The following is a 15,953-nucleotide window of genomic DNA, read 5'->3' as shown; positions in this document are numbered from 1 at the left end:
ACACACAGCTTGTGGATAAAATACTCACCAACAGACATCAGTAGATCTGAAACTCAGTGAATGCTGGGAAAACATCTATTTAGACAGCTATATCCACATTAATGATGATATATGTCTGCATAGGTTAGACAGAGTAGGAAGGCATAGCAACTAGAAACTAGGAAGACTGCTGCAAACAGCATTTGTTTGCAGATTTAATTGAAACGTTAGACAAAATGTAAGGGTATTTTTAGAGGACATTTGCCAAAGATGTTGAATATGATAAGAAAGCTAGAATTTGCTTCTCCTAAATAGCCCTAAAACAGTGACTTCAGAAACATGTAATATCTACATCCTTAACAGTAACCCTTTGTATCACTTAGTCAAAATCTTCTACCACTGATCAAAAATCGCCACTATCTACATAAGCATTTTTATGTTCACATGTGATCTTCTAACTAGTCCCACTCCACACTTGTAGGCAAGTTTTCAGAATACATAAAACCATCACTGTAAATACCGTTACTTTGTTCATTTTTTCATGCAGCCTAAAAACAGCCACATGCACATCACAGGTCTCACTACTGCACTGCCTTCTTCCTAGCAGTGATATGCAGCCACTACTCATAGCTGACTAGGGAGGTAGGGGAATGAACTGGAAACATCAAGGAAAATCGGAAACATCAACCCCTTTACAGTCCTGTATTTGATTAAGGTATGGGCAGGGGGAGAGAAGGAGAGATTGAGGGGAGAACGTTGTGGTGATCCCAGAAGTAGCTTTTCACAACATTTCAGTCCCAATTACAATCTCAATCCAGGCTTTGACAGGGAAGTAAATTTTGACTGTAAAGTGAAAACGGAAGCTTTACACAAGCTCAAAGCACTAACTGAAGGGAGATGCCTGTGACACATTTTAGATAAAAAAAGAAATTAGGGCAGTCATCATGAGTCCTCTAGTCAGCTAAGGAAATTTCTATGATAATTCTATTGTCAGTGCTCACGTATAATATGAAGCAAAGTTAGGGTAGGAAATTCCTCAGAGTTTTTAAAATCCAAGTTAGAACTGAGCACCATATTTTACACGTAAAACTGTACTACTTGCACAGTTATATTTCCTGCTTAAAACCAAGTAGGAACTCGATCTCTATGTCTGTTATTATTATTTGCCAACTTCAAGTTTTGCAAAAGGCAGCATTTAGAAAGTATAACTAAAGTTGATGTACTCCCAGACTAAAGTTTTTACTGTCCCATCCTATGGCTCTAAGCTAGAGGGAACAGTGGTAGCTCAGATATCACTGAGCAATAATTACTGGCAACAATTTAGTTTCCTATAGGTAATCCTTTTGATTTTAAAACAACAGAGAAAACTGCCTCCACATCCCTGGTATGAAAAATTTGCCCTATCCAACATGCCTAATCATAAATTATCTAGCAATGATAAATCTTTTAGAAGCAACGAATGGTGTTGCAGGACCAATTCACTAAATCTGCCATAACACACTTGAGAGATAATTGAGATGTCAAGCCTCATCAATATCAACCTACTCAAAGTAAGGACAAGAGGACAGTGGAAGAATGATAATGAATAATACCATTATGTGAAGCTAGTTAACTTACAGCTTAGAAACAGATGCATATCAGTCACCAGTCTGAAAGTCCTTGAATATCATGAAAGTCTGGACTTACAAGCAGTCTTAGTTCCTTAAAAAGCTTCTTTCCATAGAAATTGATTATTTTTTGAGCATAGTAGTCTTTCTTGTGTTTTAACTTCCAAGCTTGCACCATTTATCAAATTCTAACTTAAGATGCAGAAGGCAAAATAATAAGTTTACAAGAAAGATTAGTCAAATATAATTAAAAAAGAAAAAGAAAAAAAAAAAAAAAACTCTTTCTGAACAGGCAGAGGAAGTGTCAGATCTCTCAAGAGCTTCAAGCCTGAGGAGGTTTCTGCCAATTTTCAGCACTGTGGGTTTGTTCTTTATCTCATTCTCAGTAGTTGTCTATACATCTTCTTATCTAATCAATACAAACACATATATATCCCAGATTACTTTCTGTACTTTTTACAAGGCTTCGAAGGCCTTGCATCACTGTTATCATCCATTTTGAAAACTGACATTGGAAACAATCCCATTTTCTGATCTCTTTTTCTTTCCTCACTTTCACTTTCTCCATTTTCCTTCCCCATCCACTCCCCCTTTGATATCCCTCTCTCACAGAGTATTGTTTCACGTCTACTCATTCCTTCCTTTCCTCCTTGCTGGTTAACTCCACAGTCTCTCTAGTGTAGTTCCATATTTTTCCTCTAACATCAATAAAAATATTTTTCCTTTTCATTTTCTGTTCAAAAATATTAAGTACGGTATGCTTTCCACTTTAAGCCTTGGTGAGGTGTGTGAGGGACAGAAAATGTCCATGAGTTTAATAATCCCCTGCATTGGCAACTGTAAAATCCTTTGCAAGCTCTGTACTTCCCACTGCTCTTCTTCATTTTACCCATGATGCTATTGCAAAGATAATCTTCTTTCTTCCATTTGATGCTCTGTCCGTTTCAACCCACTTTTTAAATCAACATCATTAGCTGTGTACTTTCCATAGGATTTTCAGAATCCCCACCCTCAGGCCCCACTGCCCTGAGCAGCTCCCTCTTCCTACCTGGCACGTGGTGCCATTCTCTGCCAATTCTGCTTGTTTTGCTTTCTTCTTATCCCAACAGCCTTTCTGTGCCTTCCCCTGCTCAGACACTCTCTGCTTGGAATCAGCTCTTGAAGTTGATAACTTCTCTATTTCCCTCTTGCTCACCCTGCCTTTTCCATTCCAAGAAAAGGCATATGTCCAAGACTGGCATCTTTTCCACACACAAAAGTAAACAACACTTCAGTTCCTGACAGAGGAAGAATACTACATTTAGATACCAACAAAAATCAAATTCCAGGTCTGTTGTGTGCCTTTCTTTCTCAAACACCTGGCTTTCTAGTATTTGTTTTATTCCACTACTTTGCTTCCTTTCACAATCTCTCACCTCCCAGCACCTCCATTATACATTTCTCTTATGCCTAATCATTTCCTGCTCACTCTCGGTTTATGCCTTTTCTCTGTGTTTTTCAGGGAGCATGGCAGGCTACTACCAGATCTCATTCCAGGTGATAAAACAAGTAACATAGCAATTAAAATTCAGCAAGGCAAAATCAGAGAGATGGCACCGACTTTTTTTTTTTCCCTTGTCTCTTCCCCTCTCTCATCAGATACCGACATTTGGAAAATTTCAACCAACTCAAATAATCAACAAAATTTTATCCCAGTCTCCTAAGAAGCACAGCTTGTATGATCACAACCTGCTGATCAGTTCTATTCTAATATTTTTTGTACCCATAAGTCAATATCAAATAGCAGAGAGTAAGGACACAGAAGTAATCAGTGGCTCCTTCATTAGCCTCTTCATTAACCATGGGATGCAGCAGCCAGCTGACCCCACCAGCATACTACTTTGGACCACTCATTAATATGTGCCTGGACTATGAGTAGCCAAAGCTCCTCTGGCATGTAGCCAGCCATGCAGTTAAAAGTAGGGAGCTGCAAGCACTGAGGGGAGTATGGTAGGAGAAATAACTCTGCAGGAAGCCATTCTCCCTTAGTTTCCATGCTTACAGTGAAAAGATCTTGTTATATTTCACCTAACAACAACCCAATGTGCATTTCATCTTTTCCAGAACCTTTTCCATGAGAAGAATGCAACTCTGGCACACTAATATCTATAACACAGAAGAAGCATTTTTCTTTTTGATTTCTCCAGTCCAGAGAAAGAATAATATGCTCCCTACCTTTTCTGAATTATACTGGGATTTGCAGTCACCAGCTGGGTTTTTGTTCCAACATCCTTGCTGTATTCACTGGATAGTGGAGGAAGGTTGCACCTGTGCACAGAAAAACATTCAAGATTTTAACTGGCATTCAGGATTGACAGGCTTCCACTTCAGTCTATATAAGTCTGCAAATTTGCAGTACTCAAAAACAAAAACTGCAAGCTGACAGAAAATGTGAAAGTGCTGTACAGATACTAGACCAAGCTACCAATGTTCCCTACTATACCACATCTATAAGCACAATAGGACATTTTTGTACCAGATTGTGGGGAAATGTAGAAACAAAACCTTTTGCAGAGATGATCCTATCCTATGTAACTATTAATCAAAAACAAAGACAGTGATTTGGCATTTCTGACAGGTTGAAATTTGGTGAAGGAGGCTGTTATTATCTATAGCAAAAACATTTTTGACCTCTTCTCAAGTTCTGAAAAGTTTTTACTTATTTTGTTTTGTTTTCCAGTATCACACTCATGACTGTTATCACTCTCTAGCAGCACAAGCATTACATATGTCTTACAAGCATTACATATGTCTTGCAAGCAATGGGCAACTGGAATTTTTTAACTTTGTGGGGTAGTCTTCAGCATACTAGAATTTACAAAGAAAACAGAAAAAATATAAGTGGCTATCTAATATGCACATATCAGTCCTCTCACAGCCTTGTTCTGGTGGGAAAGCTGATAACGTAAAACCATTAAGTGACTAAGCAGATCTACTATGGCAAGCAGAAAGACAAGACTCTGAAAAACAGAAGTGGAGAGAAGTTTCCAAACAATGCACAGTCCTAAATGTTTCTGACTAAAGATCTGGGAGAAGAAGGAAGGAGCGGTAGATAAAGGTGAAAATACATTCAAGCAGTATCCAAGCCTGTGCACTGCTGTAGAAATAACAGTTACGAGAAACATACTCAACAAATTGCAACTAAAATGATCACTAAATTGACACCAAAAATGGATGTCAAAACAGTATTTTCCATTTCAAAGTTGTCTAACTTTTTAAAATCAAGGATACAGATAATATTTTTAATGCAAAAAGGGCAAAAAGGAAACACAGATTCTCAGAGAAAAGTAGGATTTGGATTTTTTCTGTAACAAGTCTTTTATGTTTTAGTGCTGCTGGGTTGTTTTTGAGGTGTTTCCTCCCCCTCCTCCCCCCCCCCCCCACACACAAAAAAAAATACTGTTTTGGCCTGTATTATAACCAAATTTGCCCTCGATTTTTTAAACTCAGCCACAGAATCAAGAGATCACCATGCACTTGTGCTGGTTTCCCTGCCTTAACGTGGCACAGTCCAGAGGAGCAGAGCTCAAGGCAAGGAAGGAAGCCAGCACCTGGCTGCTGCCATGCTGGGCAGGAGCTGCCCTAGGCCTAGGGTCAGGCCACCCAGGACTCGGTTGGGCCTGCAGCCTTGCAGGGAGCCCTTATTTCAAATTCACCATGTCTCTTCCCATTGCTACGGAGACGTGGGTTTCTTTGCTGCAGGTCATACTCCTGTGAAAGTCAACCTCATTTCTCACCATGTAAACCATTATACTTTCTCTGGCACTCCTCTTCTCCAGCAATATCTCTGTGTTCATCTTTCAGGCAGACCGGTTTGGTCACCCTCGAGTCCAGCAACAACCAGTTGCTTATTCCATTTAGTTTTTAATCTTACTAAATCAAAGGCCCGTTTCCTAAGCTAGTGAGAAGCAGGACCTGTGGAGCCATGGTTCAGTTTTTAGGGCTGTTTCCGGGTGCTACTCCAGGAACTCTGGGACAACATGTTTTATGACAAGGCAAGCCCTTGCTCCCTTAGCGGTTGCTGCCCTGTGAATATTTTCACTGGCCTCTGCAGGAGCGGCAGAATGGTTCCACACAAGTGTTGTGGCAGGAAGCAGCAAAGGAGCTACTCAGGCTGCAGGCTGTACCTCCACATGCTGTTGTTTGTGTGGTATTGGTGCCCAGTGAGGGTGCTAGTGTGTGCACACAGTATGCTTCATACAGTTTTCTTAATGCCAAACATCCCACATTCCTTAAAAACACCAGAACAGTGCATTGCATGTGTTAGAATACAGTCAAATACCAGCCATCAAAACCATATTCTTAAATTCACTTTATCAGAAAATGCCATGAAGGACAGCAAAGTCAAATGTATGTCCTCTTGCACCTAGGCCAGGGCAATCCTAAGCACAAATACAGGCTGGGAAAAGAACGGACTGAGAGCAGCCCTGAGGAAAAGGACCTGGGGGTGCTGGTTGACGAGAAGCTCAACATGATCCATCAATGTGCACTTGCAGCTCAGAAAGCCAACCATGTCCTGGACTGCATCAAAGGCAGCACAGCCAGCAGGGCAAGGGAGGTGAGTCTCCCACTCTGCTCTGCTCTTGTGATACCCTATTGGGAGCACTGAGTTCAGCTCTGGGGCTCTCAATATAAAAAGGATACAGACCCATTTTCTGAGTGAGTCCAGAAGAGGGCCACAAATTTGATCAAAAGGATGGAGTACTTCTCCTGTGACGACAGACTGATGGAGTTGGGGTTGTTCAGCCTGGAGAAGAGAAGGCTCCATGGAGACTTTAAGGAAGCCTTGCAGTACCTAAAGGGGGCCTACAGGAAAGCTGGGGAGAGACTTTTTACAAACGAGTATAGTGATAGGACAAGAAGTACTGGCTTCAAACTAAATGACAGTAGGTTTAGATTAGATATAATGTAGAAGTTCTTTACTCAGAGAGTGATGAGGCACTGGAACGGATTGCCCAGAGAAGCTGTGGATGCTCCATCCTTGGAGGTGTTCAAGGCCAGGTTGGATGGGGCTTTGAGTAACCTGGTCTAGTGGGAGGTGTCCCTGCCCAAGGCAGGGGATTGGAACTGGATGATGTTTAAGGTCTCTTCCAACCCAAAACATTCTATGATTCTGTGTATATGTAACAGACTAATTCAACCATGTTCATCATGAAAAATAAAATTTCCAGGAAAGCTTTGCTCCTTTTCATGACCATATTTGTTAAGATGTGCATGAGGCATCACAATCACAAAGCTGGGGAACAGCTTCTCATTTGATCTACCACAATTTAAGAGAAGCTAGAAAACTTAAAATGAAGCCAGAAAAAAGAGTGATAAAACTTTAGAAATTGAGAAAGGTTTACATAATAATAATAAATAATAATAATTAAAAAAAAAAGATAGCAATTTGTTGTTTTCTATACCTGCACTGAGTAGGATACAAATTAATCAGCATAATACTATCTGCAGAGGTTGTGTGTAGGAACCCTCTCAGTAGCAGTTTTCAATGGCAGGTCAAACAAACATTTGTGAAGCAAGATCTTGCCTCAGAGCAAAGGGATGGAATAAATGACCTCTGTCAGGCTACAATTTAATGGTCTCTGATTCGAATAAACACAAACTTTTAGGGCAAGCTTTAAAGAAGCTTTTGATTTTTGATTGAAGTTTATTTAAAAGCACTGTAAAAGACTGAGATCTGCCTCTAGTTTTATCATCTTCACATATGAATAAAGAAATTTATTTCACAAACCAATCCCAGATGCATTACTTAAACACATCTAACTCCTTTTAGCAGTAAATCTCATTCCCAGCTTATTCTGCATGAAATAATAAGAAGTCCAAGTATCTAGCAGAAAACTCAACACAAATTCAGTTGATCAACAGAAACTTCTTGGCCTTTTCTTTAACACATCAGCAGCATGCTGAGCCCTGCGCAGTTGAGGAATGCATCAAGTAGAAGATTCATCCTAAGAAACACACCTTTTTAATTATCTTACTCTTGCTCCTGGTACTAAGGAGTAAGTACATGAGTGTGCATGTACATGTACATGAAAGAAGGAAGTACAGGACAGTGTCTGAGGCCAGCATTTTTGACATGAGCATAAATGAAAGAGGAGAACATACTGGTCTTTTTTTTGGGGCGACAACTTAGAGGTTCAGGCGTGCAGGTTGTGTTTGCCTCTGTCCTTCCGATAGGGGGGATCGAAGCTGAAAGGTGTGCTGTTCGCATAAACTCGTGGCTTCGAGACTGGTGTGACCGGCAGAACTTTGGGTTCGTTGACCACGGGAAGGTCTATGCTACGCCGGGCCTGATGGCACCGAATGGGACGGGCCTCTCTCGGAGAGGGGTAAGGATCTTTGGTCAGGAGTTGGCAGGGCTGATAGATAGGGCTTTAAACTAGAGTCGAAGGAGGAAGGGGCTAAAACCAGGCACGCCAGTGAAGACCTAAGTACGCTAGAATCAGAGGGGCTGTGTGCCAGTGAGGTCCTTCGGTTAGATCCACAAGGTGCTGAGTGTAAGGAGACGCACCTGAAATGCTTCTACACAAACGCACGCAGTATGAGGAATAAAATGGATGAGCTAGAAGTCCTGGCCCAGTCCCGCAACTACGACATCATCGGCATAAGCGAAACCTGGTGGGATGAGTCCTGTGACTGGGGTGTTGCGATAGATGGTTACAGGCTCTTCAGGAGGGACAGGCAGGGTAGGCGAGGTGGTGGGGTGGCGATGTATGTGAAGCAGGGGCTGGACTGTGTGGAACTTCAGGTCGGCGATGGCAAAGTTGAGAGCCTCTGGGTAAGGATCAAGGGACGAACGAATAAAGGGGATCTCGTTGTGGGAGTCTATTACAGACCGCCTGGCCAGGACGATAGCGCCGATAAATTATTCTTTACAGAACTAAGAGAGGCCTCGAGATTAACTCCCCTTGTCCTTATGGGGGACTTCAACTTGCCAGACGTTAACTGGGAGTGCCACACGGCTGACACGAGCAAGTCCAGGAGGTTCATGAAGCACCTAGATGATAACTTCTTGATGCAGGTGCTAACGGAGCCAACTAGGAAAGGCGCCCTCCTAGACCTGTTGCTGGAAAACAGAGAGGGTCTGGTGGGAGATGTGGTGATTGGTGGCCGCCTCGGTCATAGCGACCATGAAGTGGTTGAGTTCAAAATTTACGGTGATAGAAGGAAAAGTGCCACCAAAACCTCATCCCTAGATATGGGGAAGGCGGACTTCAGGCTGCTCGGGGAACTAGTCAGCAAGGTCCCCTGGGAAGCTGCTCTTGAAGGCCTTGATGTCCAACAGTGCTGGTCATTCTTTAAGCGATGCCTCCTAGAAGCACAAGAACAGGCAGTTCCTAAATACCGCAAGTCAGGCAGGCGCGGCAGGAGGCCGGCGTGGCTGACCAGGAACATTCTTATGGAGATTAGGCGGAAACAGAGAGTGTTTCGCTACTGGAAGGAGGGCCAGGTGACATGGAAAGAATACAGGGATGCTGTTTGTGTTTGTAGGAAGAAAATTCGTGTGGCTAAAGCACACCTAGAGTTGAAGCTGGCTGTGTCTGTGAGAGAAAATAAAAAGGGTTTTTTTAGATATGTGAATGGAAAAAGGAGAACTAAAGAATACATAGGGCCACTCCTTGATAGGGAAGGTCTTCTCACAGATGATGACATAGGCAAAGCAGAGACGCTTAACGCCTTCTTTGCCTCTGTCTTCAATGCCGATGATGGGCTTCAGGACCCAGGGTGCCCTGAGCTGGAGGACCGGGACGGTGGGGATGACAGACTCCCAACTGACCCTGAACGTGTGCGGGATTTGCTACTCCACCTGGATCCCTACAAGTCCATGGGTCCGGATGGGATTCATCCCCGGGTGCTGAAAGAGCTGGCGGATGTCATCGCGGAACCTCTCTCAATTATTTTTCAACGATCCTGGGAGTCTGGAGAGGTCCCGGTAGACTGGAAACTGGCAAATGTTGTGCCGATTTTCAAGAAGGGTCAGAAAGAAGACCCTAGCAATTACAGGCCTGTCAGTCTCACGTCAGTGCCTGGTAAAATCATGGAGAAGATGGTTCTCGAACATATTGAGGCGCACCTGGGGGACAAAGCAGTCATTGGTCCCAGCCAGCATGGGTTTGTGAAGGGTAGGTCCTGCCTAACTAACCTGATTTCCTTTTATGATAAGATCACCCGTATGGTGGACCAAGGGAAACCAGCTGATGTGATTTTTTTGGACTTCAGCAAGGCTTTTGACGCGGTTTCCCATAGGATCCTACTGGACAAAATGTCCAGCATACAGCTAAATAAAAACATCATACGATGGGTGAGCAATTGGCTAACGGGCAGGGCCCAAAGGGTTATGGTGAATGGCGCTGCGTCAGGCTGGCGGGCGGTCACCAGTGGGGTCCCTCAAGGCTCCATTTTAGGGCCGGTACTTTTCAATATTTTTATAAACGATCTGGATGTAGGAATAGAAGGCATTTTGAGCAAGTTTGCTGATGACACCAAACTTGGAGGAGTTGTGGACTCGAATGAGGGTGGAAAGGCCTTGCAGAGGGATCTGGATAGGTTGGAGAGCTGGGCGATCGCCAACCGCATGAAGTTCAATAAGAGCAAGTGCCGGGTCCTGCACCTGGGACGGGGAAACCCTGGCTGCACGTACAGACTGGGCGATGAGACGCTGGAGAGCAGCCTAGAAGAGAGGGATCTGGGGGTCGTGGTAGACAGCAAGTTGAATATGAGCCGGCAGTGTGCCCTGGCAGCCAGGAGGGCCAACCGTGTCCTGGGGTGCATCAAGCACGGCATCGCTAGTAGGTCAAGGGAGGTGATTGTCCCGCTCTACTCTGCGCTGGTGCGGCCTCACCTCGAGTACTGTGTGCAGTTCTGGGCACCACAGTATAAAAAGGACATGAAACTGTTGGAGAGTGTCCAGAGGAGGGCTACGAAGATGGTGAAAGGCCTGGAGGGGAAGACGTACGAGGAACGGCTGAGGGCACTGGGCCTGTTCAGCCTGGAGAAGAGGAGGCTGAGGGGAGACCTCATCGCAGTCTACAACTTCCTTGTAAGGGGATGTCGAGAGGCAGGAGACCTTTTCTCCATTAACACCAGCGACAGGACCCGCGGGAACGGGGTTAAGCTGAGGCAGGGGAAGTTTAGGCTTGACATCAGGAGGAAGTTCTTCACAGAGAGAGTGGTTGCACACTGGAACAGGCTCCCCAGGGAAGTGGTCACTGCACCGAGCCTGACTGAATTTAAGAAGAGATTGGACTGTGCGCTTAGTCACATGGTCTGAACTTTTGGGTAGACCTGTGCGGTGTCAAGAGTTGGACTTGATGATCCTTAAGGGTCCCTTCCAACTCAGGATATTCTATGATTCTATGATTCTATGATTCTATGATTTTTGTATCTCCTTGCTTAGACACATATTTTTTGCGGGGTAAAAATATATCAACAAGCACAGCTGTCCATGTGTGCCTTTTTGACATCTAAGAACTTCCAGCTCACTAGGTAGCAACACCTTCAGGAGTGAAATGAGAGGGATCCTTCAACCTTCACAGGGCAGAAATGCCTCTTCTGGGTTTGGCCCAGAGAAAAGTCCATCTCCTGCAGGTGCAGAGAATCCAGGCAGCCTAGCAGGGAAACGCCATGTGCATTTGTTAGATGCTATGTGGTTATCTATATCTTTGTATATTGTGTATTCGCATATTACTAAACACTAGGGACTAATATGAATTTAATACACGATTTCAAATATTCATTTTTATTTTTTTGTGGCACCTTGGCCATTATCAAGACAATAAATACCTACAGCAACTGAACACAATGTTTCTCTGGACTTGTCTACAAACCCCAAAAGTTGTACCATATTTAATATCCCCAGTTCCACCAGGGCTGGTATGGCTAGATGAATGAAAATTCATCTTTGTAATTCATCATCGTTGTAATGAAAAGATAACAGTTTGGCCTCCCCAAACCATGATAGCCATTAGTCAGTGGCTTCTAGTTTTGGAACAAATTCACCAACAACAGCTTGGAGAACTCCCCCCAAGTTCCCTGGAAAGAAACCCTCTTTCTGGTAGATGTACAAACCACAGCAGAGACAAAAGACAGCTGAGGGACAGGAAGAATCATTAGACACATAAATATTTCTTCACGATCTAATGCCAAGAAAACATGTCTCTTCTGTCAAAATAGAGACAAAAACATTGTTTATAGTTCAGTACCCAACACTTCTCTTAAAATACAGGCTGGCATGAAGAGAGAGGGCAAATCAAAAAAACCTTCCTGAAAATAAGGATTACAAACTTGAAAAACAGCCAGGTATCTCAAGAAAAGCCTATGATAACCACACTAACTAAACATGTAGACCATATGTCATGTACCTTTTTTATTGCAGATGCGGTGTGCTGTGCCTTAGGGGCTGAAAACTGCTGCTTTTTTAGTCTCTATGTCGGCACAACTGTGCTTGTAGAAGATGCTCAGCAACGAGATGCAGTTTAAACTCATTAATTAGCCCTAGTGATTACAATTTATGAAAGAAGATGGCTGCAATTGTATTTCCATAAGCTCTGTCATAAGTGAAATCAAAAACAATATGAATAGAAGAACAATGGCAAAACCTAGCATAATTATTTCACACTGCAGAAATACTTAAAAGACATCACACAAATTTCTTATGAAAAAATGTAAGACATTACACAAGTTGTCATGTTCTTTCTCTCTCAGCTCTCAGATTATAGAAATCAGATATAGAAAAGATCTGCTAAATCCTATCTTCCACATGCTACAAAAATACTTTTTCCCAGTGGTATATTAGCTTCTACCCAAAAGAACTGAAACATTTTCCATAAACATGATTGAGTATCACTAATATAAAACAGCCTGCCAGCAGTTAGTGGAATTTTTGCAGGATTTTCCCTACCACTTCTTTACAATTCAAAATAAGTTTGGTACAGATAATGGCTAGTCTACCCTCCCTGGAGAGAAAAAAAAAAATAAAAATCATTTTTCTGATCAAGTGATAAGAGCTGTTTAAAAAAAAAAAAAGTTTCTATTGTCTTTGTAACTGATTCCTCCTATGGTATTTCAACTTCCCATTGCATCTACACAAAATTACCATGGCATACCCAACAGTTTCTTGTATTTAGTCTCTGGAACACCCAAGGTGTTTTGCAGTAACAGCAATCAGCACAGAGTCTTTCCCCCTGTGCCTTACATATTCTCTTCTGTGAAGGTTCTAAATATACATTTTCTTTTTCTTTAGCTTGTTGTATTTCTTTGTTTAACATTGAAAGCATTTTTGCTCCTTGAGATCCAAACCAGAAATTACATTAGTACTGTTTGGTTTACAGCAAATTTGTGTGAGTTTGTAGTAAGCTATCAGGATTTAACAAGGAGACTTGCTAAAGTGGGAGGTCATTATGTATATACCTCAAAACCCAAAGAAACTACATCTCTCATCTCTTTGGAAGCAGTCCTCCAGTTTCTCCCTCACAATATTTTTCTTGTTCATGTTTAACAAAGAGAAGCTAATTTCTGTCTTTCTTCCTTAGTGAATGCAGATCTAGAAAGTGCCAAATTCAGTCAAGAAGGTTGTAGCTGATTCAGCATTCCTTCTGCCAGATTCTAATAACTTCACAAAGGCCAGAGTGAAAGGATATGTGGAGAACTTAAAAACAAAATGGCATCAAGGAAAAGAGGTTTGGTCTTTTGTCAGCCAGTCAGCCAGAAATTAATCTGGAGGGAGGAAAAACATGGAAACATTTTAGCTTTTTCTATCTTTTTTCTTCAGCCTTGCCCTATGAATCAGTATCTACTCATCATTAATTCAGTGGGTTTCATATGATGGCATTTAGAGTTGTGGAGGATGAAGCACAGTACAGGATGAGACCCTGTCTAATATGGCATAATTAAAAAGAAAAGCAGCTCTTAAGTCCCTGTCTATGACATTGTAGAGGCCGTCACAACCTCAATGCATCCATCTGCACACTACCCCCACAGTACACATGTATCTGCAGAAGCCAGCCAAAACTCTCTATTGCCTCTCCTCACTCCCCAATCACTTGTGTAAAGCATCCTGCAAAGGGAAGAAAGAAAGTACCCAAGGCAAATTATAACTGATTAATCACAACTGAATAGCTTTGAAAAGTCAGAGATTGAGTGGGGGGAAGGGGAGACAATTTGTCATTGAGGTTTCTGTCTTACCGCATGACAAAATCTGCTTGATCTATTTGTTTGCCGCAGCCGCTCTTTTTGAGAATCCCACCGTTTCCCACCACAGAGCATTTCTTCAGTGGCAGCTGGAAGGGTGTAGCCTAGCAACACAAAACAAGGACCAGTTTTACTGAGGAGAATACATACGTCTTTGTAGCAGCCACTCCTGGAGAACCCAGGGAGCTGGCAGGCCTCAAAATGAAGAAAGAAAAGGCAGAATTAGGAGCTAGGAAAAAAGTCCTGAAATTAGGTGGTAAATAGACACAGGACAGTTCTTATCCCCACTCCCCAAACCAGAATGCAACAAACATATGACACAAAGGATTGTAACATTTCTGCATAAGCAAAACTGCATAGTTATAAAGTCATGATGCACATAATGACGACGGCAGTCCAAATATGTCTTCTAGCCTTGCTGCAAAGACACATGGGGAAAAATATTACCAGGGAAAAAACAACATGAAAGTGACATTCCGGAGCTCATACACAAAAGACAGCTCTGGAGAATAAAGGAAGGAAGGAGGAACAACATGATTACAGGAGGGCACTGGGCCTCAGGAGTCGCCTGGTATCCCTCCATCATTCTGTCACTGGGACTGGTCACTCTGAAGCATTAGGCAAAGATATTTAGAGCTTTGACAGCAGCTTCTTAAACATAGCATAAATTAAAATTAGAAAGGAATCATTTTAACTAAGGAGCTCTTGTAGCAGGTTAGATGGGCATTAAATTGCAAGGTCAAGTTGTTGTGCTATCTTATGTATCAAATACAGTGATAAATGAGATTTGTATATCCTTCATTTCAGAGGATCTTAACTACACGTCAGCTTCAAGTCATTCACCTTTAGTGGGGTTGGGATAGTCATTTAAACAGCACACAGTACATCAGTGCAGCCCAGTAAATACATCACAGTGCAGCCCAGCAAATACTTTTTTTTTTTTTTAAAGGTGGGGAGGAACAGTGTGGGAATTTAAAGTAGCATGATATAGTTATAAGAATGGGATTTGTCCACAATACAACAGTTAATATTCTCCTCATGCAAAATATTGTGCAGGGATTTTTTATTTATCAAACCTGTCAAAACCTGACTTTGCAGCACAGACAGAAGTTACTGCCTGGGTCTCTGAGAATGCAAATGCGACAGTGACAGGATGCAGCACGGCAAAACAATTATTCTGTCCTGGAGGACAAGCTGGAACGGTAGCAGTACTTATTGTCACTTAAATGTACAGAGCAATATCTAACACTGCATAATGTATTCACCAGGCATTATAACAGTGTACATGGTCTAGAAAACAGACCCAGCATTATAGCACAGACTGTATTTGTTAGGACTTTTTCTACTGTCATTTATTTTCTTTCTTAGATGTATTTGTTTCATCAACTTTTCTCAGCAAATCAGATTCCTTTCAGCTAGTATGAAGCTACAACCTGCTTTCTAACAAAATAAATCTAAGCGTTCTGCATATCCTAATTCTGGTTTAACATATGCTACAACAGAAAAATCAATTGTAGTTTCCTGAGGCCCAGCCACTGTTGAGAACCCAGGGATAGCACAGCAGAGCAATACTCAGTATGCAGCTGCATTCTGACCCCACATCTGTCTTACCAAGAACATTTTTGAATTTACCCAGTAAGCGAACAAGGAGTGTACGCTGAAATTCAAAGGACTTCTCATTGCTGGGGTGACCCTGACCAAATGAGTGCTCATATGCTGTGTTGGGGGTTAAGTTTTTATACATAACAGTACCTTTCTTATTCAAGGTATGTCAGAGCTCTTTCCAAGACAGCTAACTATGCAAAGGCAAGGCTATGACAAATCACAGACAAAGGCAGAAGCCATTAACTTAAGAGCTGTGAACACTCTTGTCACATAACTTCTGTGGCTTCAGTAAATGTTGAATGTCTTTATATCCCCAAAATAAACATTTAGGAATTACTAAATGCTTCAGAATCCTGGGTTGCAAACAGCCTTTGATATTGCTTGAGATGAATTGCTGTCCTTCAAGGGATGCTTATATCCTGTTACGCTTAGAGATGATAATGCTAGCTGTCATTTGCATATATATTTTCATTTTCATATATACTTTCATTTCCAAAAGCACATGAAGCTTTGAAACTCTTGCCCTTAGGAGAG

General features: G+C 42.2%; 1 protein-coding gene across 5 annotated transcripts in view; it reads right to left on the bottom strand.

The window, feature by feature from the left end:
* The window catches only part of ST8SIA1 (ST8 alpha-N-acetyl-neuraminide alpha-2,8-sialyltransferase 1), a 149,634-nt gene that overhangs the window by 62,319 nt on the left and 71,362 nt on the right, over positions 1-15,953 (bottom strand). For 3 of the 5 annotated variants that reach the window (XM_068655569.1, XM_068655590.1, XM_068655578.1), the window contains exon 3: positions 3,801-3,893. In XM_068655569.1, the coding sequence (XP_068511670.1) occupies positions 3,801-3,893 (93 nt within the window). Of the gene's footprint in view, positions 1-3,800; positions 3,894-13,808; positions 13,919-15,953 lie in introns of all 5 variants that reach the window. The other 2 variants (XM_068655561.1, XM_068655562.1) reach the window with 1 other exon arrangement.

This window comes from Anas acuta, chromosome 1 (genome assembly GCF_963932015.1).
Source record: "Anas acuta chromosome 1, bAnaAcu1.1, whole genome shotgun sequence".
In the NCBI taxonomy this organism is placed as follows: domain Eukaryota; kingdom Metazoa; phylum Chordata; class Aves; order Anseriformes; family Anatidae; genus Anas; species Anas acuta.
This window is presented reverse-complemented; position numbering and strand designations above follow the sequence as displayed.